The sequence below is a fragment of the Sturnus vulgaris genome, chromosome 1 (genome assembly GCF_052056855.1).
Source record: "Sturnus vulgaris isolate bStuVul1 chromosome 1, bStuVul1.hap1, whole genome shotgun sequence".
NCBI classification, from domain to species: domain Eukaryota; kingdom Metazoa; phylum Chordata; class Aves; order Passeriformes; family Sturnidae; genus Sturnus; species Sturnus vulgaris.
The window spans coordinates 1,322,159-1,343,578 of record NC_142243.1 but is presented as its reverse complement, the minus strand read 5'-3'; the positions used below and the strand labels follow the sequence as shown (position 1 = coordinate 1,343,578).

Genomic DNA, 21,420 nt, shown 5'->3' with positions numbered 1-21,420 from the left:
CGCAGCACCGGGAGCCCTCCGGGAGCGGCCGCCGAGCGCCGGGACACGCCGGCATGGGGCCCGGGATGTCGCCGCGATCGGCCGCGGCCCCGCCGGGAATCTGCTGGGCACACGGCGGGATCACCCCCGAGATCGGCGAGGCCACAGCGGGCACCGGGAGCACGCCACAATCAGCCGGGATCCCGCCGGGATCAGCCGCAGCACCACCGGGACTCCCTTGGGATCATATTGGGATCGTTGCAGGGATCGTCGGGAATCAGCCTGGGTGTCACTGGGATCCCACCGAGATCCAGGAAGGGGTCAGCGGGATCAGCCGCAGGACTGCCGGGATCCCCTCCAGGTCAGCCACTGCACCACCAGGATCTCCTCGGGATCACCGGGATCAGCCACAGGATCACTAAAATCTGCCCAGGATCATGCCAGGCTCACCCCTGGGATCACCAGGGCCACGCCAGTTCAGCCACATTATTCCCAGGATCTCAGTGGGATTCCCCTGGGGCCACAACAGGACCGGCTGCAGGATCTTGGGATCACCCCTGGGATCCTCAGGATCTCACCTGGAGCCGATGGGACATCGCCAGGGCCACACCAGATGAGCTGTAGGACACCTGGATCACTCACGGGACAGGCAGGATCTTACCAGGATCTTTCAGCATCACATTGGGATCACCGCCAGGATCACAGAGATCTCCCCAAGAGCACACCAGGATCACATCCTGAGGACACCAGCACCCCTTGGCACCAGATCCCTGGGGCTGTTCCAGGCCTCATATGCCCTAAAAATCACTAAAACTCCTCTTTTTCCTTCCACAGGTCATTTCCCATCTTCCCAAACCCTGGGAGAGCTCCTGTATGGAATGGTATCAGAGTACTTCAGGACACCCAGCTGCTTCTGGGATGCCTGTTCACATGGAATCCTCCAAAACACATTTACAGCTTCCAATACTGAGATTTCTGGGATTTTCCCAGATTTGGGAGCATGGTGTGAGCAGGAGGGACCCACAGGGATGAGGTGGGAAGCAGAGGAGGGGTGGATTTAGGGAAGGACAAAGGAAGGTTTAGTTCCAGTCGTGTGGAAGTGTTTTCTTGGGAAATCCAGCCTGGCCTGAATTCCCAGCAGCTTTTTGAACCTCTGGAATTGGATCATTAAAAGGAAAAGGTGATTTCTGGGATGTTCTCCAGTGCCCTTCCAGGGGGCAGGTGCTGTTATGGGGACAAAAGGAAGCTCCAAAAAATTCAAGCAAACTGAGCACCATGGATTCATTCACTTTCCCACTTTTCCATGTAAATGGGGATGTGGAAAATCTGGGATGCCTGAATTAGGGATGCTCCCACCATGGCTGGTGCTGGTTTTGGCAGTGGGATGTTCCTGACAGGTGTGGGGTGTTGACTTTGGGGCTTCCAGCATTCTCCTTCCAGCTTCCCAAATCATTTTGAGGGAGCTGGAGGGACTCATCCTGCAGAAGAGAAGGCTCAGGGGGCACCTTCTGGCTCCCTGCAATTCCTTGGAAGAAGGTTGGAGCCAGGAGGTGTGAGGCTCTGCTCCCAGGCGACAGGATAAGAGGGAACAGCCTCAAGGGGAGGTTCAGGTGGGATATTGGAAAAATTCCTCCTGGAAAGGGCTCTCCACCCTGGCACAGGGTGCCCAGGGCAGTGGTGGAGTCCCCATCCCTGGAGGGATTTAAAAGCCGTGTGGATGTGGCACCTGGGGACATGGTCAGGGTTGGTCTTGGCAGTGCTGAAGAATGGTTGGATTTGATCTTGGAGGGCTTTTCCAACCAAAGGCATTCCGTGATTCCCCAGAAATGAATCTTTGTTTCCTTCCCTTCTCCAGGCAGATCCAACAGGCCAAGCCATGACTTGTTGCTCCAATGGCAACAGGCCCAGGAGAGCTGCAGCTCCAGCACCAAGAAAGAGGGAATCAGGAGCAGCCTGGGTTATCCAGAGCAACCTCTGTGCCGTGACCCTGCCTTTTCCAGAGGCTCAGGAAAACAAGTGGTGCTGTTGGAACTGCCTGGCTCGTGTCCTGTCCAAACAGCGGGATCGATTCCCAGTAACTCCCTGCCTGCCCAAAGGTTGGGAGGTTCACTTTCCTGCTGTTTATTTTTATTAATCGATCGTGGACTCGAGCACAAGGCACTTCCTGAGGTGGCATTCCTTCGGGAATGCTGGGATCCAGGCTATGTGACTGGCAGGGAGGACAGGGCTTTCTTCTTCCCAGCAGCCGTGACCAGTTCGGGTTTCCTGCGCATTTTCCGGAGGGCTGCCATGGTCCTGGTGAAGGTTTGCTGGGAACACAAAGGGATCACTGAGCTCAGCTCGGCTCTCAGAGCACAGTTCTCACCTGTAAAAGTTTTTTGTTCCTGAAAAATAAAACCAAATGCCTTCCCAAACTTTCCAAGTGGTGCTGGAAAAAGCTGAGAAGATTCCCATCACACCAGCATTGCTCTGCTGATAGCAGATCCCAGCAGGCTCCAAGGAGGGCACGGGAATCCCTAGGAAATTCTCCAGAGCACTGAAAAGCTGCTTTTGAGATGTTTTCATGGAATCTCAGAATTATTTCAATTTGAAAAGACCTTAAGGAATATCCCAATCCTTCCAATTCCACAGGCAGGGACACCTCCCACTATCCCAGGCTGCTCCAAGCCCCAATATCCAACCTGGCCTTGGACACTGCCAGGGGTCCAAGGGCAGTCACAGCTGCTCTGGGAATTTCATTCCAGTCTCTCTCCACCTTCCCAGCCAAGAATTCCATCCCAATATCCCATCCATCCCTGCCCTCTAGCAGTGGGAAGCCATTCCATGTGTCCTGTCCTTCCATCCATTGTCTCTCTCCAACTCTTTAGGGCCTGGAAGGGCTCTGAGGTCTCTCTGGAGCCTTCTCCAGGCTGAACATTCCCAGCTCTCTCTGGGTGAATTTGTTCTGGCCAGGTTGGACAGGGCTTGGAGCACCCTGGGATAGTGAAAGGTGTCCCTGCCCATGGCAGGGGCTGGCACTGGATAATCCTGAAGGTCTCTTCCATCCCAATCCATTCTGGGATTCTCCCTGGGCCCTGCTGGGGTTACCTTTTGATCTGTCTTCATCCTGGCCCTGTAGAAGGACACGGAGCCTGGGCAGTCTGGCAGCACCATCTCCTGCTTTCGCTCGAACTTGTCCTGCACGTCTTCATCCTGCCAGGGAAAAGCATTCCCCACTCCATGTGCAAAACACACACCTGACACCTGGGACAACAACCCCATTTACTGCACCCAACACCAAAGCCAGGAAAACCGTGGAAGTGAGAGGTTCCCCTTTCCACACCTTAGAGGAGCAGCTTTGGGCAAAAACCTGCAAGGGTTGAGATTTTCCCACAGGAAAAATGAACATTGCCAGTTCTCCCAGCCTGGCTCCAGAGCAGAGGGGGGCCAGCCCTGGAGCAGCTCTGGGGCCTCCTCTGGATTTCTCCAGCAGCTCCAAGTCCTTGTGCTGTTGGATCCAGGGCTGGGGCACTGCTGCACCTCAGAGGGGCAGAATTCCTCTTTTCTGGTCACACTTTTTTAGATGCAAAAATTCTGGGAAATGGGAAGTAGTTGAACAGAAATGTGCTTTTCAGGATGAGAAAAGACCCCAGTCCCCACTTTGGTGGCTCCTACCACAGGACTAGTACTGACCAGTGCCACAAGAATTTGGCTGCAAAGCTGGGATCCCACGGGCTGGGAATCAGGTTCCCAAACATCTCTGCACCCCCAGGCACTGTGCCCAGTTCTTGATATTCCAGAGACATCCAGGTGCCTCAGTCACTGTCCTGATTTAGCCTCTAAACAGTGAAGGGAATGTGACAGCATGATGTGGCTCCAGATCTTCCCTTTGTGCCTCACTCCTTCTCCTCCTTCTCCTCCTTTTTCTCCTCCTCCTCCTTCCCTCACCGCCCTACACGTGGCTCTGGAGGAGAATCAGCAAAACTCCAGGATAACTCACCAGGCACGTGACTCTGTTTATGGGAATCATTCCAGGCCTGATGTTCCCACCAGGCTTCAGAGCTTCCCTCATGTGTTTAGGGATACAGAAGGATTCGTTGTACCAGATCTCAAACTCTGTGAAGCAAAGAGGGGCAATTAATGGCTGTAATTAATGACCCAAAAGACAGCATGGATTGGTTTTCCCTATGGATCTCAGTGCTCCTAAACCCTCAGACAGGAGCTCAGAACTCCAGGATTTGGAGTTTAAACGGTTGGAAAAGTGAATTCAAGGAGGCTGTTGGCTGTGCTGAGGTGGCCAGGAGGTGGTGGCCAGCTCTGGGGACAGTCCCCTGGCCATGAGAAGGCGCCACTCCTGCAGCCCCCAGAGTCCCTTTGGAATGGGCAGCACGGCTGGGGCTCGGATTTCAATCCCACGCACTCAAGCACAGCCATTTGCCATCCCATAATAGGCAGTGAGAACACACAGCAGGTGGGAATTATGTCCTTGATAATCCTGGGCATTTCCCAGGCACTCCACTCCTGATCTGGATGAGCCCTGGATGTTTGAACAAACAACAAACATCTGGAGCACCCAAAAATGCCAAACCGGGATCCAACGGAAAGCAGTGGCACAGTTGTGATTGGGTCCTGTTTATCCCTGGAATGATGGGAATGATTATCCCATTTCTTCCAGCGTGGGATGCTCTGATGGATCCAAGCTGTCCCCTGGCAAATGCTGCCATGTGCACAGCATCCAAATGTTTGGGAGTCTGGAATTCTGACATGGATTGGCTTCCTTTAGAGGGGCAAATCTAACAGCAGGGGCAGTTTGAATGCACGGATTTCAAGGTGGAGCCCACCAGGAATTTGCAGAGATTTCCCAGGCAGAGCTGTGGCCAAGCTCTTTTTCCTGATAAAGCTGCAACTCTGGAACCTGGAAATCACACAGGGACAGAGGAAATACTGGGAATCCAGAGGCAAAGCCCTATGTATCCCAGGGCAATTCCCTAACCATCACCTCTATTAAATAAAATCAAGGATGAGATCTGGGATCAGCAGTGTAAAATTCCTTGTGAGAGGCTTTTTTCCTCCATCTAGGGGTGGGATCAAGGAGTTGAGGGACATTTTCTGGGAGAGAGGATCTGCAGCAATTCAAGGTTAGGTCAGAAAATCCCACCTGATAATGGATAAAATCCAGTCTGGAAGGCAACAGGAAAAAGGGCAACAGAGAATGGTAATTTGGCAAAGAGATGGAGGGACAGGACACAGGGAATGGCTTCCCACTGCCACAGGGAAGGGTTAGATGGGATATTGGGTAGGAATTCCTGGCTGGGAGGGTAGGGAGGGACTGGGATGGAATTCCCAGAGCAGCTGTGGCTGCCCCTGGATCCCTGGAAGTGTCCAAGGCCAGGTTGGACATTGGGGTTTGGAGCAGCCTTGGATAGTGGGAGGGGATTGGAACAGGACAAGCTTTAAGATCCCTTCCAACCCAAACCTGGTTGGAAATCCCAAATTCTGGGATTCCATTATGTTTGTGAGTGCTCCAGTGTGGATTTATCCCAGCTGAGCTCGTGCTCTGTACCTGAGATGAGCCTTTTCCTGCACTTATCCACGAGCTGCTGGCAGTACTGGATCTCTGCCTTCAGGTCCTGCAGCTCAGTAAAGCCAGCCCTGTGCTGCTCCTTCAGCTCCTTCAGCTTCAGGATGAGGGAAAACTCCTCCTCATCAATGATCACCTGTCCTTTCTCATCCATGTATTCTCCTGGAGAGGGAGAAAAGGAAGGGAAGGTTCTGGTGAGGGTGGAGAGCAGGGACAGGGCTCTGCAGATGTGACACCTGACAGAGGATCTGACTTGGCCCCCAGGGGAAAAACCACTGGGATTGTTTACATGGGATATTGGGAAGGAACTCCTGGCTGGGAGGGTGGGAACGCACAGGGTGCCCAGAGCAGCTGTGGCTGCCCCTGGATCCCTGGCAGTGTCCAAGACCAGGTTGGATTTGGTTTGGAGCAACCTGGGATAGTGGAAAATGTCCCTGCCCATGGCAGGGGTGAAATTGGATAATCCTTAACATCCCATCCAACCCAAACCATTCCATGGTTCTATGATCAACCAAAATTCCTGGAAGCCCGGAGCTCCATCCCTCTGTCCTGTGCTCCTTCCTCACCCTCCTGCCTCCTCTTCCTCTTCTGAGCCTCCAGAGCCTCCTTGATTGCCTCCATCTGCTGCTTGATTCGATTGATCCTCTGTACCACAGAGTGGCTTCTCTTCTTCCTGGAAATGAGGATTCTCTTGTTCTGCCTGAAGATCCGGTGGATCTCCCGTCCAGCCTCCTTCTTGAACAGCTCAAACGCCTCATGCTTGGATGGAGGGGATCTGAAACCAGATACAGACACAGGAGGTCACTCTGGCCTGCCCTGCACTGTGGAATCATGGAATGGTTCAGCTTGGAAAAGCCCTCCAAGATCTTGGGGTCCAACCATCCCCCAGCACTGCCAAGTCCAGCACTGACCATGTCCCCAAGTGCCACATCCATGTGGATGTTACATCCTCCAGGGATGGGCACTCCACCACTGCCCTGGGCAGCTGTGCCAGGGCTGGGTAGCCCTTTCCAGGAAGGAATTTTCCCAATTTCCAACTGAACCCTCCCCCCGGCCCATCCTGAGGCCGTTCTCTCTCCTCCTGTCCCTGTTCCCTGGGAGCAGATCCCAAATTCCCCCCGGCTGTCCCCTCCTGTCAGGGAGTTGTGCAGAGCCACAAGGTTCCCCCTGAGCCTCCTTTTCTCCAGGCTGAGCCCCTTTCCCAGCTCCCCCAGCCCTTTCCCAGCTCCCCCAGCCCCTTCCCAGCTCCATTCCCTTCCCTGGACATGCTCCAGCCCCTCCAGGTCTCTCCTGTCAGGAGGGGCTCAGAACTGGATGTTCCCATGCCAACCCAAACACCCACTGTCCTCCAGGCTACTCCCAGAAAGAAAGTTCTTCACACAGACACCATATTGCTCAGGAGATGCCTCAGAAATGAGAATTCCCTGGAAAGCTGGCCTTTCATGGGTTGAATTTTCACCAAAATAATGGATATTGTTCCTCCCTATTGTTAAACAAATGTCTTTTCTCTTCCCATGCTGCATTCCCAGCACGGATCAATCCCCTCTGCCAGCCAAACCCACGGCTCCAAGGGTTGGCCAGCTCCACAATTCTGCTGCCATGCCTTGGAAGTCCTGCCTGATTTCCAAGTCAGAATTCCAAGAGCCATTCCCAACTTTTCTGTGAAATGGCTTTGATGCCAGCGTGTCCCTGTGAACACGTTGGTTAGTCCAATATGAGCCACTCCAGGCAAAAAAAAAAAAAGGAGAATGTCACAGTCCACAGATGCTGCTCTGTGCTGTTGATATTCCTGGAGAGCAGGATGGATTTGGGAGCAGAAGGCAGGAACAGAAAACCATGGAATGATTTGGATTGGAGGGCACCTTAAAGCTCATCCCATCCCAATGAAGGTACCCAGAAGCCTCCACATTCCTCACTCCAAACTCCAGCTCCTGCCTTCCCTGAGTGACCTCTTAAGGGCATTTTCCATCTCCTCCAGGGCTGTGTGATGCTGTTCCCGTGCCAAAACGCTGGCACAGGGCTGTAAACAACAGCCCCTGGGCAAAGTGCCACAGCTCCAGCTCCCAGAGCCAGCTCTGAGCTGCTGGAATTGCTCTGGGATGTGGCTCCTGCAGCTGCAGCAGCAGCAGCCTGTCCTGCCAGCCCTGGGAATGCCAGAGGGACACAAATCCTGTGTGGAGGGTGTGGAGGGAATGGGAACACGGTGAGGAGCTCCAGGAGGGAATTCTGCAACAGCTTCACTGCTCTGCTGGAACCCAGAAACCACATCCTGGGCTGATTGCCAGTGTGGCCAGAAGGAAATGGAGGAGGCCAGAGGGAATTGTGCTCCTCTGCTCCCTCAGGTGAGACCCCACCTGCAGAGCTGCCCCAGCCCTGGATCCAACAGCTCAAGAACCTGGAGCTGATGGAGAGTCCAGAGGAGGCCCCAGAGCTGCTCCAGGGCTGGAGCCAGGCTGGGAGAGCTGGGAATGTTCCCCTGGAGAGGAGAAGGATCCAGGGAGAGCTCAGAGCCCCTGGCAGGGCCTGAAGGGGCTCCAGGAGAGCTGGAGAGGGACTGGGGACAAGGCATGGAGGGACAGCACACAGGGAATGGCTTCCACTGCCAGAGGGCAGGGATGGATGGGATATTGGGAAGGGATTCCTGGCTGGGATGGAATTCCCAGATTTGCTGTGGCTGCCCCTGGATCCCTGGCAGTGTCCAAAGCCAGGTTGGACACTTGGAGCACCCTGGGACAGTGGGAAGTGTCCCTGCCCATGGCAGGGGGTGGAATGGGATGATCCCTAAGCTCCCTTCCAACCCAAGCCAACCTGGAATTCCATGATTTTATTCATCCATAACTATGGGGATTTCTGCATGTGAGGTTTCCCTGCAGTTTTCCCACTCACCAAAGGGTTGCTGCAGTTTTTAGAGATTAAAGAATCAAATTAAATAAAATGAAATTCAAATTAAAGAAATTAAATTAATTAAAGTTTTTAAAAAATTCAAGAGCAACTGTCCAGACCAGAGCTGGAAGCACAGAGGTGACCCCACCACCATCATCTGGAGATCAGGGTGTTCCCACCACCACTCCTGCCTGAATTCTCTGAAGATCTCCAAATCTCTCCCCTCTGCCTTGGAGTTGTACTCAGGGAACACAATCCAACCATTCCAGTGCAAAGCACCCTCTGGAAAAGGGGATTTACTCCCTCACAGGGAAAACCTACCTGAGCTTCTGGAAATCCTCCCCTGAAGATGGGATTGAGATCTCTTCATCACTGTCCTGGTCACTTCCTTCCTCTTCCTCATCCAGAACCTTGCTGGGACTTTTGGGTGGTGAGGAATCATCCTGACTTGTCTCAAGAGCAGAGCTCCCCCTTCTTTCCTTCCTGAAAGTGGGGAAAGGATGAACCAAATTCATTAATTTCTTCACCAGAGGGATCTGGAACCAAAACATGCTGTGGGTTTGGCTTTGCTGAGTTAAAAACTGGTGATCTGAGGTACCAGATCAGAGGAAGGTGAATCCCCTACCAAAGTTTCCAGAGAAATATCCAATGACAAGGAATCAAATCAGCCTTGTTCCCACAAATCCTTAATTCTCAGAGTGGAGGAACTGCCCTGGGTACTGTGGGATACAGGCCAGGCTGGATGAGCTCTTTTGAGAAGGATCACAAGGACAGCAGTCCCACCCTGTCCAGCTCTGGGCACACCTGGACAAAGACTAACCCTCCCCAAAAGGAATCTCCAAGGATTTGATCCAACCCCCCATTTAATCCAAGCCTGGCTCCCTGCTCCTTTCCCTCCACAAACCCCTCCAGCTTCCACTGCAGAGAATGGAATCATCATGGAATCATGGAATGGTTTTAGTTGGAAGAGACCTTAAAACCCATCCCATTCCACCTCTGCCATGGGCAGGGACACCTCTCACTATTCCAGGCTGCTCCAAACCAAATCCAGCCTGGCCTTGGGATTCCAGGGATGCAGGGGCAGCCACAGCTGCTCTGGGCACCCTGTGCCAGGGCCTGCCCACCCTCCCAGAGGATTTTTTCCTAAGGAATGCTGTGACCAGGAGAGTGTGATTTGGAACACAGACTTTGAGTGTTTGCTTCATCTCCTGGAGTCTCCTTAAAACCAGACAGCAGAGCCCAGGGGTCACATGGACACCAAAGCCTTGGTGGTTCCTCTGCTCCCTCAACGAGGACTTTGGGGAAATTTCAGGGAGGAACCAAGCAGGGATTTACTTCTGTAAACTGAAGGCTCTTCCTCTGCTCAGCACTGGCTGGTTCCCCCTTCCCTCCCCAAATCTCTTCTCCTTCTCTGCTCCTCTGGCAGCTCCCTCCATTCCTTCCTCCATGGGCTGCACATTCCTGCCTGACCAGAGCTGAGCACTGCCGAGTGCTGGGTCCTGCACTTGGGGCACCACAAGGATTGGGGACAACAGCTGGGAAGCTGGGAAAGGCCCTGAGGGGGGAACAGGGACAGGACAAGGGGGAACAGCCCCAAGCTGTGCCAGGAGAGGCTCAGGTCGGATATTGGGAAAATCCCTTCTCCAAAAATCCTGTCTAGCCCTGGCCCAGCTGCTCAGAGCAGGGGTGGAGTCCCCATTGCTGGGGGGATTTAAAAGCCCTGTGGATGTGGCACTTGGAGATGTGGTCAGGGGAGGCTTTGGCAATGCTGGGGGATGGTTGGAATTGATCTTGGAAGGCTTTTTCAATCTTGACAATTCCATGATTCCACGATTATCAGAGGCAAAGGAGGGGTGTGTGACTGTTTAACTCACTCATTGTCCTTCTTGGCTTCCTTCTCCCCAGCAGGAATGGGGGATGTAGGATGACTTCCATCCTCAAGAGTCTCTTCATTCTCTTCCTGCTCCAAATCCTCATCCTTATCAACTGTACTTTCCTGGAAACAGGAAGGAATAACCCATTTGTGCACCCCATGGAAGCTGTACAGGCCTCCCCCAGCAGCTCCTCCATCCCCTGCTGCAGCCTCATCTGTGAGAGCCCACAGGAGGATTTATGGATTAAGTGGGATTTGTACACTTGGCTCCAGAAACTATAAGGATTAAAAAAGGGATCTCAGCAGAGGCAGGACCTCATCTTCTCCAACCCAGTGACAGACAGGTCACTTTGGAGATTGCATTGTACAGGACAAGGGGAGGGGACTTTAAACTGAAAAGGGCACGGTTTAAAGGGGATATTGGGAAGCAATTCCTGGCTGGGAGGGTGGGGAGGCCCAGAGAAGCTGTGGCTGCCCCTGGATCCCTGGAAGTGTCCAAGGCCAAGATGGATTTGATTTGGAGGAATCTGGAACAGTGGGAGGTGTCCCTGCTCATGGATTGGGATGATGTTTAATGTTCCTTCCAACCCAAACCTTTTTGGATTCTATTCCCATATCATAAATTATTCTGTGCAGATAAAGGGCCCAATTAATTCCTCTTTGTTAATGGTGCATCTCTGCTCTGGACACATTTTTTTGACAAACTCACCCCACTGCCATTTCTGAGTTTGATTTGAACAAGGAATAATATCTGCTTTATACAATTCCCATTTTGGCAGCAAAGGAGCCAGCTCCAAGGTGGATTGTGGGCCAGGTCAAGCACCAGGCATTAATTACCATCTCCTCCTCCTCCTCCTCCTGAGCCTCATCCAAGTACAGATCAGAACTAGAGCTGGACTCAGACTCAGCTGCTGTGTCTCTCTGTCCCAGCCCATACTTGTTCCAGAGCCTGGACTCCACTTCTTCCTCCTGTTGGCTAAGGAAAAACCAGCCCTTTAGGAATCCTATCCCACCTGTGATCCCTGCCAAATTCCCAAAGAAAAACCCCTTTTACCTGTGGTTTTATCCCTCAACACCCCTTCCATGCTCCCCATCATAACCTTGGTCCACTTTCTCTCTCCTTTTCCAGGATGTTCCTTTAGGGCTCTTTAATATTAAAGCTTTCTGATGGTTATTTTAATATTTTCCAGGACTTTTTAATGGTCCACATCAAACCATACTAACTCTGCTTGTCTGAAGCTTTAATCCATGTTGGAGGGGGCTTGGAGCAGCCTGGGATAGTGGGAGGTGTCCCTGCCCATGGAATGGGATGAGCCTTAAGGTTCTTTCCAACCCAAATCAGTCTGGAATCTCTGAACTTACCTTACAATCACTTTGAACTGTCTAAACACCTCCTGGATCTGCCTAACATTCACAATCTGAGGGAGAGAGGTACAAAAGCATAGATTTTGGTAATAATTCTATAAATGAGTTCCAAATAAATCAGTTTAAATGGTTTTAAGATTAAGGAAAAGTCTCCTGGAGCCTCCAAACCAGCAAAACTGGAATGAAAATATGCAACAGACTTAATATGCAGAAAGAAATTAAATTATAGTTCTGTAGTGGGTTTGGGGTGAAAACAGCCTCTTCAAAATCAATTTTCAATGCTCCTCTCTTGGAGGAAAAGGGGATGGAATCAGGAATCAGGAATTAAATGCTTTTTTTCACTACATACACTGATTTCTTCAATGACTCCTCTGAGGTAATTCTGGACTTGGGATCTGATTTCTGCCCTCTGGGCTGTAGTCAGGGGGTTGTAACTCGTGAAGGAACGATTTGCCTAAAAAAAAAGATGGAAAACTGAGAATCAGGGAGTTACAAAGAGCTGAGGGAGACTGTGAGAATGACAGGGACAAAGCTTTGGGCAGGTCCTGTCTTGGAGGGACAAGGAATGGTGGTTTTAAAATTAAAAAAGGGAGATTCAGGCTGGATTTAAGGAAGGAATTCTTGGCTGTGAGGGTGGCACAGGGTGACCAGAGCAGCTGTGGCTGCCCTGGATCCCTGGGTGTGTCAGGGCCAGGTTGGACATTGGGACAGTGGGAGGTGTCCCTGCCATGGCAGGGGTGGAATGGGATGGGCTTTAAGGTCCCTTCCAACCCAAACCATTCTGGAATTCTGTGATTCCACTGGTGTAGCAAACACCTGGAATTGCTGTGACCATTTCTGCCTGGGATTTTCATCACCTGACTTGGCAGATGAGATGTGGGAGCAACCAACCAACTAAAGAGCTTCAAGAGTCTGGAAAAAAACCCAAAACCCAAATCTCCAGTGGCTGGGGATTGAAATTCCAACACAATCCCTCTGTGTGGGATCTTCAGAGGTTTCCCTAAGCCCCAGAGGATGGTGCTGGGAGCAGAGGGAGGGACATAACCCCACTGGACTGTGAATTCTCTGCTCCTCACCAAGCAGTCGTGCAAGATCAGCTCTTTCTTCAGGAGATGGATCTCCTCCTCCAGAGCCTTCACTGATGCCTAACAGGGGAAAAAAAAGGGTGAGCAAATGACTAAATTTATATTGGGGAAACAAAAACCTGCTAATGGCTGCTGGAGAATATCCCAGCTGGATCCCAGCTCCCTCAGGGCTTGCAGCAGGGAATCAGTGGGGCTGGAAATCAGTTTGATTTTGCTTTGATTAGCTCCCTACAGGAATGTTTCTGCTGGGTCCTGCCTGCAGAGCCTGCCTGAGCCATCAAAGAAGGGCCACTGCTTTTTAATGGGATGATTTCCTGGTCTGGAATTGCAAGGACAGTCAAATTCCAGGCTCTGGGATATCATCCTGGAAGCCAAGCATTGTGCAGGGCTCACCTCTGCCCTGAACTCAGCAGCTCTGACAATAACTGGGACAAAGGAGAGATTTTCCTGTGCTGGATTTGACTGAATTTCTCCATAACATGGAATATCTTCAAGGATTCATTATTTAAAATGTGTTTCCAGGAAGCTGAGCACAAAAATCTTGGGATTCAGGGAGAAGTGGACACTGAGCTGCTTTGAAGTGACCTCTGGAGCACAAAAGCACAAAGTTTCCTTCCAATTTCAGCTCTTCCTGTTTGATTTTCACTCTGAAAGTGCACTCTAAGATCCTGTGATCCCTTCCTTTAAATGATTTCCTTAATTAATCAAGTTTTCTAATTGTGGAGAAGCTGTTCTGTTACCAGCAGCAACAGGGATAAAGCTGCAGGAGGACTGGAGATGATTTCCCTGCATGTCAGAAAAATAATCCACCATGAAATCTCTCTGTTGAGAGCTGTATCTCATCAGAAAACTGTGGGATATGCACGAGAAAGAATTCCCAGGAAGATGTGACCACCTGCATGGTTGTGCTTTAGACCATGGAATTGTAATTAAAAACCTATAAAATTGATCCATTTTATCACCCACCTAAAATCAGCAATGTCAGCTTGGCTGAGGAAGGGTCATTTATGAAACCACCTCATTTTCCTCTGTTTTTTCAGGTTATGATCCTAAATATTAATGATAATATAATAATATTGCCCTTCCTCCAGGCCCCTCCTGTCCCTACCTCTCTGTAAAAGGGTTTGTTGGGGACAGGCTCTGCTGTCACCCAGTTCATCCTGGTGGCAAAGCGAAGGGAGGACAGCTGGAAAACAAAGGTTTAAAGTAAATAAGAGAGATATTGGCAGAAATATCATTTTCCTCATCTTTCTACTTAATTCTATCAAATTGCAGAGGAATATAAAATATGTGGATTGTTCCAGGTGATTCCTTCCTGTTTGCTACAGATCCAGCTCACACAGAGGGATTTTCACCCATTTTATCATTTACAGGTTAAAAAAAAAACATCTGGGAGGTTCCTCCTGATTCCTGCCCCAGCAGGGAGCCAGCTCAGCTCTGCTGTGAACTGGGGCAATTCCAGGGAGTCCATGAGGTGATGTCCCATGGAAACACATTAAAATATGACAATGATGATAATAATAATAATAATGATAATGATGATGATGATGATGATGATGATAATAATAATAATAATAATAATAATAATAATAATAATAATAATAATAATAATAATAATAATAATAATCTCTCCAGTGAGCTTCAATCTGAGCAGATCCTGCCCACTCTGCTCCAGGCTCTCATCTGACAGGAGTCTGGTTTTGAGCCTTTGGAACAAGATGAGCTCTCTAAAGTTTGGGATGAATTAGGAAGGAGGTTTCCCTGTTAAAACCCTCCAGAGACTGTTCCTTAAACCAAGCTTAAAACAAGGCCTGGATTCTGCAGGAATTCCTTTAACTCACAGTCTCTTCCACATGCTCAGCTTCCCCATAGATGTTTGTCACCAGGACAGTGTTGCAGTTTCCCCCTAGGAAAAAAAAAAATAATAAAAATTAAGCAAATAATAAAATTTGAGGTAATTTTTTTTTGTTGTTTCCTTTTCTGCAGTGTATTTTATTATGTCCTGATTAAAACAGAGGAGAGGAATCCCAGAATGTTTGGGGTGGAAGGGACTTTAGTGATCATCCAGTGCCACCCCTGCCATAGGCAGGGACACCTCCCACTGTCCCAGGGTGCCCCAAGCCCTGTCCAGCTTTCCAGGGAACACCCACAGCTTATCTGGAAATTCCAGCCCAGTCTCTCCCCACCCTTCCAGCCAGGAATTCCTTCCCAATATCCCACCTAAGGCTTCTTTCAATTTAAAGAAGCACAAAGGACACAGCAGAGTGTAACTGTCCCTCCAAAGGACACAGAAAAAGAGGCAGAGTGACTAAAAAAGTCAAAATTGTGTCTCATGGAATGAGGATGCAGGAAGAGAATGGGAATAAAAACTCTGAGTTCCAGCTGTTTGTAAAGATTCTGTTTTTCAGGATGCCCAGAGCAGCTGTGGCTGCCCCTGGATCCCTGGAAGTGTCCAAGGCCAGGTTGGACAAGTGGAGCACCCTGGGATGGTGGAAAGTGTCCCTGCCCATGGGAGGGGTGGCACTGGATGATCCTTAACCTCCCTTCCAACCCAAACCATTCCAGGATTCCTGGATAAATTACACCCTTAGGACTTGCTGTGCCCACTGAAACATCAGTTTTGCAGGAGCTGCTGGAGTTCCAGCTCTTACCCAGAGAGTCTTTGAGGACGTGGGTGAGTTTGCTCTGCCTGAAGGGGATGTGCTCCCTCTTGGGATCAGCCAGGGCGATGACCAGCTGCTCCAGGAACGTCAGGGATTTGTTGATGTAGGAGGCCTCGATGCGGACCTGGCCCTCAGACTGCAATGGAGAGAGCAGCAGGAAACAGTTGTGGTCAGACAGCAGGAGAGGGAATGTTCCTTAGCAAGGGAAAACTCTGCAGGGCTGATGTGGTTTGGATTCTGATCAGTGCAGGATGACACAGACCCAGTGACAAGATCCACACTGACCATGTCCCCAAGTGCCACATCCAAAGGGCTTCTAAATCCTTTCAGGAATGGGCACTCCACCACTGCCCTGGGCAGCTGGGCCAGGGTTGGGCAGCCCTTTCCAGGAAGGAATTTTCCCAATATCCAACCTGAAGCTGTTCCCTCCTGTCCCTGTTCCCTGGGATAAGATCCCAAATCCCACCTGGCTGTCCCCTCCTGTCAGAGCCAGAAGTTCCCCCTGAGCCCCTTTCCAGCTCCCTCAGCCCCTCCTGGTGCTCCAGCCCCTTCCCAGCTCCATTTCCTTCCCTGTTTTTCCAAAAGGATCCAAGGGAACCTGAGGAGTTCTCATCACTCACCCCAGTCTTGCTCAGCCTTTCAGATCCTGCCAGGTCAATTAAGGTGATTTTAGATTTAAGGCATTTGTGATTTGTGTAATCTCTGGAACGACACTGAGGCAGAGAGGAAGAGAAACTGCACTTAGGAGCAGACAGAACTGAAATACAGGAAAAAACAGACTGCAAAAATCCTCTTGGATCCCTAGAAAGTCATTCCAATCCATAGGAACAAGGCTGGAGCTCTCACCTCAATGTACATGGTGAAGATGCAGTGGGATCTGGAGGAATTCTTATTCAGGGAGTGCTCTCCTATCACTCTGTTGGTCTCACCCTGCCAATGGAGAGAAAATTCCAGGCTCAGCTCATGGAATTGTGGCTTTTTGAGGATAAGCCAGACAACCTCTCTGTGGCTCTTTCCATTTCCTGATGGCTGGAAAAGCAAAGAGCTCCCCAGGCTTCAAATGGCACTGAAAATTCCCAGAGGTGTGATGGCCACGGATCTGAACCTCGGCCAGGAACACAAAGAGATGTTGGAAGGGGCCTTAAAGTCCATCCCATCCATCCCTGGGACACCTTCCACTACCCCAGGCTGCTCCAACCTGGCCTTGGACACTGCCAGGGATCCAGGGGCAGCCACAGCAAATCTGGGAATTCCATCCCAGCCAGGAATTCCTTCCCAATATCCCATCCATGCCTGTGTGCTGTCCCTCCATGCCTTGTCCCCAGTCCCTCTCCAGCTCTCCTGGAGCCCCTTCAGGCCCTGCCAGGGGCTCTGAGCTCTCCCTGGAGCCTTCTCCTCTCCAGGGGAACATTCCCAGCTCTCCCAGCCATCATTACCCTCCTTCTACTCTTTAAAAAGGAAGAGGCAGTTCCTGCACATTCCAGAGCTGGGTTATTAAAAAGGCCAGGGAAAGATTTTAAGGACATCATTTGGCTCTGGGTGAGGATCCACTTCCTGCAGCCACATCCAATTATTTATCCCTGTTTTCCTCAGGAACTGAAGCAGCCATGAGGAACAGGAAGATGCTGATCTCAATAATCAAAGTTCCCTCACAAACCTCTCACCCTGACCAGCCCTGCTGTCCATTCCAACAGTGCCACGATCGTCCCAAACCATCTTTTCTTGGATCATCTTCCAGAATCCCTGAACCAGGGACATTTTCCAAGAGTTTCCAGTTTTTCTGCCCACAACCAACAGGGATGGCTGAACCTCATTCCACCATCTCAGCCACCCACTCCTGCTTTTCCACCTCCTCCTCCTCCAGCCAGCACCCACAACCACGGGATTAAAGGGAATATTTGGGTTCTCTTGCCTCAAAAAGGAGATGCAGAGCCTCCTCCTCGTGGCTCACAGGGTGGATGGAGAGCCCCTTGACATAAACCCCCTGGGGACCATCCATGACAGCCAGCTGGTTGTCCTTGCACCCCCGGCCCATGGCCGGTGCCAGGAGGTCAAACAAGGTCTCGTTGTAGATCTCCAGGTAGGAAATTCGGACAGTGACCAGGATATTGAGGAATTCTGCAGCTAATTTGAAGATCTGCACCAAGACAAAGGGTTTGTGTCCGTTCACAGGCTGGATTTTCAGTTAGTTGTGGCTTTTTAGAGAAGATATTTATGTTGATACGAGATATAAATGGGTGTGATGCAAGTAGATGTAAGATATCAACAGGTATAAAATATAAATACAGATAAAATATAAATAAATACATTGAGGTGCATACAAAACATAACATTCTGTAATATAAAGATAAGTATTTATAGAGAGATAGTTCTGAACAGCTCCAAGTCTATCTAGGGGTGTGGGGGGCTAAATCTGAGCTCTGAAGGCTCAGCTTGGATTTGGATAAATGATCTTACAGAATCATGGAATTCTGGAATGGTTTGGGTTGGAAGGGACCTTAAACCTCACCCAATTCCACCCCCTGCCATGGGCAGGGACACCTTCCACTGTTCCAGGCTGCTCCAAGCCCTGTCCAGCCTGGTCTTGGACACTTCCAGGGATCCAAGGGCAGCCACAGCTTCTCTGGGCACCCTGTGCCAGTGTCTCTGTGCCTTAGAGGAGTTTTTAAATGATTTTATGATTATTGTTAACCTGATTTCCCAAAATGACAGTTTGGAAAACACCTCTTTTGAAGGCTCAGTGACATTTGGGTAGCAGCAAGAATTTCAACAGGAACTAAAGAGGAACAGCCTCTGAGAACAACAATAAAACTCCTTTAATCTTTAACCATCATCCCTGGGGTGAAATGAAGGGAAAAACCTCACATAAAAATGATTCACTGTGTTTAAACACTTTTCTATCAGCAAGAGCTGATGATAGAAGAGTGTTCTTTGTGCTCCTCCCTCCTCTTTTCCCAGGCAGCTGCAGTACCTGCTGGATAGCTCTGGGGATGATCCCTCGGTTTCTGTACTCAGAGGCTGCTCCCGTCATGGTGTAGGTTTTGCCAGCCCCAGTTTGCCCATAGCACATGATGGTGCCTAAAAAACAAAACAAAACAAAAATCCAAAAAACAAAAGGAGAAACTCGGGAGGGAGCCTCCAACAGAGGAACAAACGGCTCTCTGCTCAAATCCAATCTGTTGTTAAGATCAAAAGAATAATAATTGCAGTAAATCACCGTTGTAGCCCTGCAAAGCTTTGGACACCAAGTCCTTTGCCACGGTCTCATAAACCATTTCCTGGGAAGTGTTGTGGAGGAGCCCATCCAGCTTGAAGGACCAGTCAGTCTGAGAGTTATTCACAACTCCTCCCCTGGGACTCTTTCGGATGTAGATATCGATGCTCTGCAACCCAAAAAGAGAGGGAGATCAACTCAGCAGCCCTGAGGGTTTTCAGCAATTGAGGAGCTGGGATTAAGTAGAAAAGGGAGCACAGAGTTATTTTACTGACTTGGATGGTTCTAGATGTGCTAAAAATATCTGGTAATGCTCTCAAATTCCTGGTGATAAATATTATAAATAAAAGGAAATGTGGTTAAGCTCGTCTGTTTAACTTTCAGTAATTTTGTGCCTCAGGGAAATTCTTAATTAAGGAAGAGAAGGCAAAGGGAGGAATTTGCATAAGAGGGGATGGAAATAGACTGTGCCAAATTGTGGTTAGCACTGGGAATTCCTCATGGATCAGCCAGTCCCAGTCCTTTGGAGGATTTTCCTGGTGATTACACCACAGGAATTACATTTTCCATTCTCACACTTGCTGTGACAAAACCACTGCCAAGCAGGAGCACACAAACCAACACCCCCCAAACCCTTATCCATGGCCTCGAGGGGTGGAAAAAATCCTGGCTTTCCATTGGAAAAGCTGAAGTCCAACTCCAAACCTTTCCCACTTCCAGTTTCTTTTACTCTACCTTGTTGTCTGACCCAAGCTTGATCATATCTTGGGCAAAATGAGCAGTTGGCTTGATCCTCACGAACGCCAGGACTCGCTTCGGTGTTCTGAGAGGCAAAAACGAGGGAAAGAAGAATCTTGCATTCCCTAAACTGAAATTTATATTATTTGTCAGCAAAAGGTGAGGCAGAGGAGTGAAAAATTCAAAATAAAGTGTTGGCAATTATCCAGTAGTAGCTTTTATTCCCCATTAAAAGCAATTGAGGGCAAAGAGTTGCTGAAAATTTTGCCCTGCTTGGAAAAGTGAGGATGTGAAATGAGAAGGGTCAAAGTGATCCTGATTTCCTGATTTCCTCGTGTGTACCAGGCTCAGGAGTGTTGGATAACACCAGTTTTCCTCCTCTCAGCCTTGGAAAGCAAAATGTTTGCAGGAATGGGAGAGGGATTTTTTTTTGTCACATTTTAGAAAAAAATGAAATTCCCAATGAACAGCTGATTTTCAATTTCCTGGTGGAAATATCTGGAGGAGCTGCTGAGTAAAATCCACACAAAGAGGGTTCAGGAAACATCCAACTGCTAAAGCCACATGCACTGAGGATTTTAAAATCCCTGGAAATGTAAAGATCCCAAGTTTTCCCTCAAACACTTCCTCCTTATTGAGCCTGTGCTCAATAACTGTGTGATAAGTAGTGCCAACTTCTAGTTTGGGACAAAATCTTTGGGATTTCTGGCACATTCAGGATTTTTGTGACCTCACACACTTTACCTGCTGTAAAATGAATTGTGGAGGTTTGAGCTGAGCCAGGACCCACTGGATTTCAACCAGGGGGAACATTTGGGGGATACCTGGGGCTGTGACCCTCGGGTTCTGCATCAGAGAGCAGTGAGGAAATGATGCTCTCATGGTCCTCATCCTGCTCCTTCTCCTGCTCCTGCTCCTGTTCGGGCTCCTGCTCTTGCTCTTGTTCCTTTTCCTGTTCCTGGTCCTGGGTTTTCGCAGAGGTCACAGAACTCTGTCCCAAAAAAAAAAAAAAAACAGTGTTGGAGCAGTTGGGAATTATGTCTTCAAAGCAAGAAAAACAGCAGGGAAAGAAGGAAGGGGAAATGTTTTGGGAAAAAACTCCACTAGAAATCAGAGAGAGAACAAATTCTAAATAAGTGGCATTTTCCTTGCTGCAACAATGCTCTTTGTGAGGCTTTGGAAGGTGACGACAAAAGCAATTATTGCTGGGAATGGTTATTAACATGAGGAGCCGGGAAGGAATTCCCAGAGCAGCTGTGGCTGCCCCTGGGTCCCTGGCAGTGCCCAAGGCCAGGCTGGACACTGGGACTTGGGGCAGCCTGGAACAGTGGGAGGTGTCCCTGCCCATGGCAGGGGTGGGATTTAAAGTCCCTTCCCACCTAAACTATTCCAGGATTCTGACTGGGCCCAGCTGGAATTACCGTTTGTTCGCTCTCTGCTTTCGATGCAGAACTTTCACTCTTTTCCAGCCCCTCAGAGCTCTTCTGCTGCCCCTCCTCCTGCCAGAGAAAATCTCACATTAAAACCCCCCCTGGAGACACAGGGATATCTCCAAAGCCTTGGGAGTGGGAGGCTCCCCTTCTCACACTTCAGGGGAGCAGATTTTGGGAGCATTTTGGGAAAAATCCATCTGTAAGGGTTGAGATTTGTCCGGGGAAGCTGTGGCTGCCCATGGATCCCTCGAAGTGCCCAAGGCCAGGCTGGACACTGGAGCTTGGAGCAGCCTGGGATAATGGGAGGTGTCCCTGCCATGGCAGGAGGTGGGAATGGGATGATCCTTAAGGTCCTTCCCGTTTAAATCACCCCGTGTTTCTCTCCAGTGCACCTCCCGACGTGTGTGGGGGCTGATGCCCGGGGGAAGGGGGGCGATGCTTGGGGGGCTGCTGCCGCCTGTGAGGAGATCCGACCTCCGATCACCCCTTGAGAAGGGGAGGGCGACCCCCCGGGGACCCCTCCTGTCCCTGTCCCACCTGCGACCCCTCTGCAGTCGAGTCCGGGATGGCGTCCGGGGTCGCCATGGCAGCGTCCACTTCCGGGTTCTCTATGGCAACGGCAACTTC

At 50.1% G+C, this 21,420-nt stretch overlaps 1 protein-coding gene and 1 long non-coding RNA gene across 4 annotated transcripts; one reads left to right on the top strand and one right to left on the bottom strand.

Annotated features, from left to right (window-relative positions):
* Positions 1-67: 67 nt before the first annotated feature.
* On the top strand, positions 68-2,393 carry LOC148225043 (uncharacterized). The gene is made up of 2 exons (XR_015807866.1): positions 68-1,159; positions 1,835-2,393. It is a non-coding gene; the product is annotated as an uncharacterized LOC148225043 (long non-coding RNA).
* On the bottom strand, positions 2,077-21,398 carry KIF9 (kinesin family member 9). Of its 3 annotated transcripts, XM_014892005.2 has the most exons (23): positions 21,331-21,398; positions 20,782-20,859; positions 20,185-20,351; positions 19,358-19,445; positions 18,626-18,791; positions 18,380-18,486; positions 17,321-17,545; positions 16,255-16,338; positions 16,029-16,121; positions 15,397-15,544; positions 14,587-14,651; positions 13,854-13,931; positions 12,737-12,805; positions 12,010-12,114; positions 11,658-11,713; positions 11,133-11,271; positions 10,297-10,418; positions 8,744-8,905; positions 6,106-6,314; positions 5,522-5,701; positions 3,959-4,074; positions 3,067-3,171; positions 2,077-2,288 (listed from the first exon to the last, which is right to left on the bottom strand). In XM_014892005.2, exons 1-23 carry the CDS (start codon positions 21,376-21,378, stop codon positions 2,181-2,183), a joined length of 2,718 nt encoding a protein of 905 aa, XP_014747491.2. In that variant the 5' UTR covers positions 21,379-21,398; the 3' UTR covers positions 2,077-2,180. The 3 variants fall into 3 exon arrangements, with proteins under 3 accessions (XP_014747491.2, XP_088032541.1, XP_088032589.1); XM_088176415.1 differs by lacking the exon at positions 20,782-20,859 and having other exon boundaries at positions 21,331-21,396; XM_088176463.1 differs by lacking the exons at positions 12,010-12,114; positions 12,737-12,805; positions 13,854-13,931.
* Positions 21,399-21,420: the final 22 nt, after the last annotated feature.

Excerpts from the sequence above, each read along its gene's own strand:
- KIF9 (XM_014892005.2), bottom strand. The coding sequence starts at position 21,378 with ATGGCGACCCCGGACGCCATCCCGGACTCGACTGCAGAGGGGTCGCAG. Across the intron at positions 18,792-19,357 it reads AGCTTGGGTCAGACAACAAG|AGCATCGATATCTACATCCG; the intron begins GTAGAGTAAAAG and ends TTTGGGTTGCAG. Across the intron at positions 6,315-8,743 it reads GAGGATTTCCAGAAGCTCAG|ATCCCCTCCATCCAAGCATG; the intron begins GTAGGTTTTCCC and ends ATCTGGTTTCAG.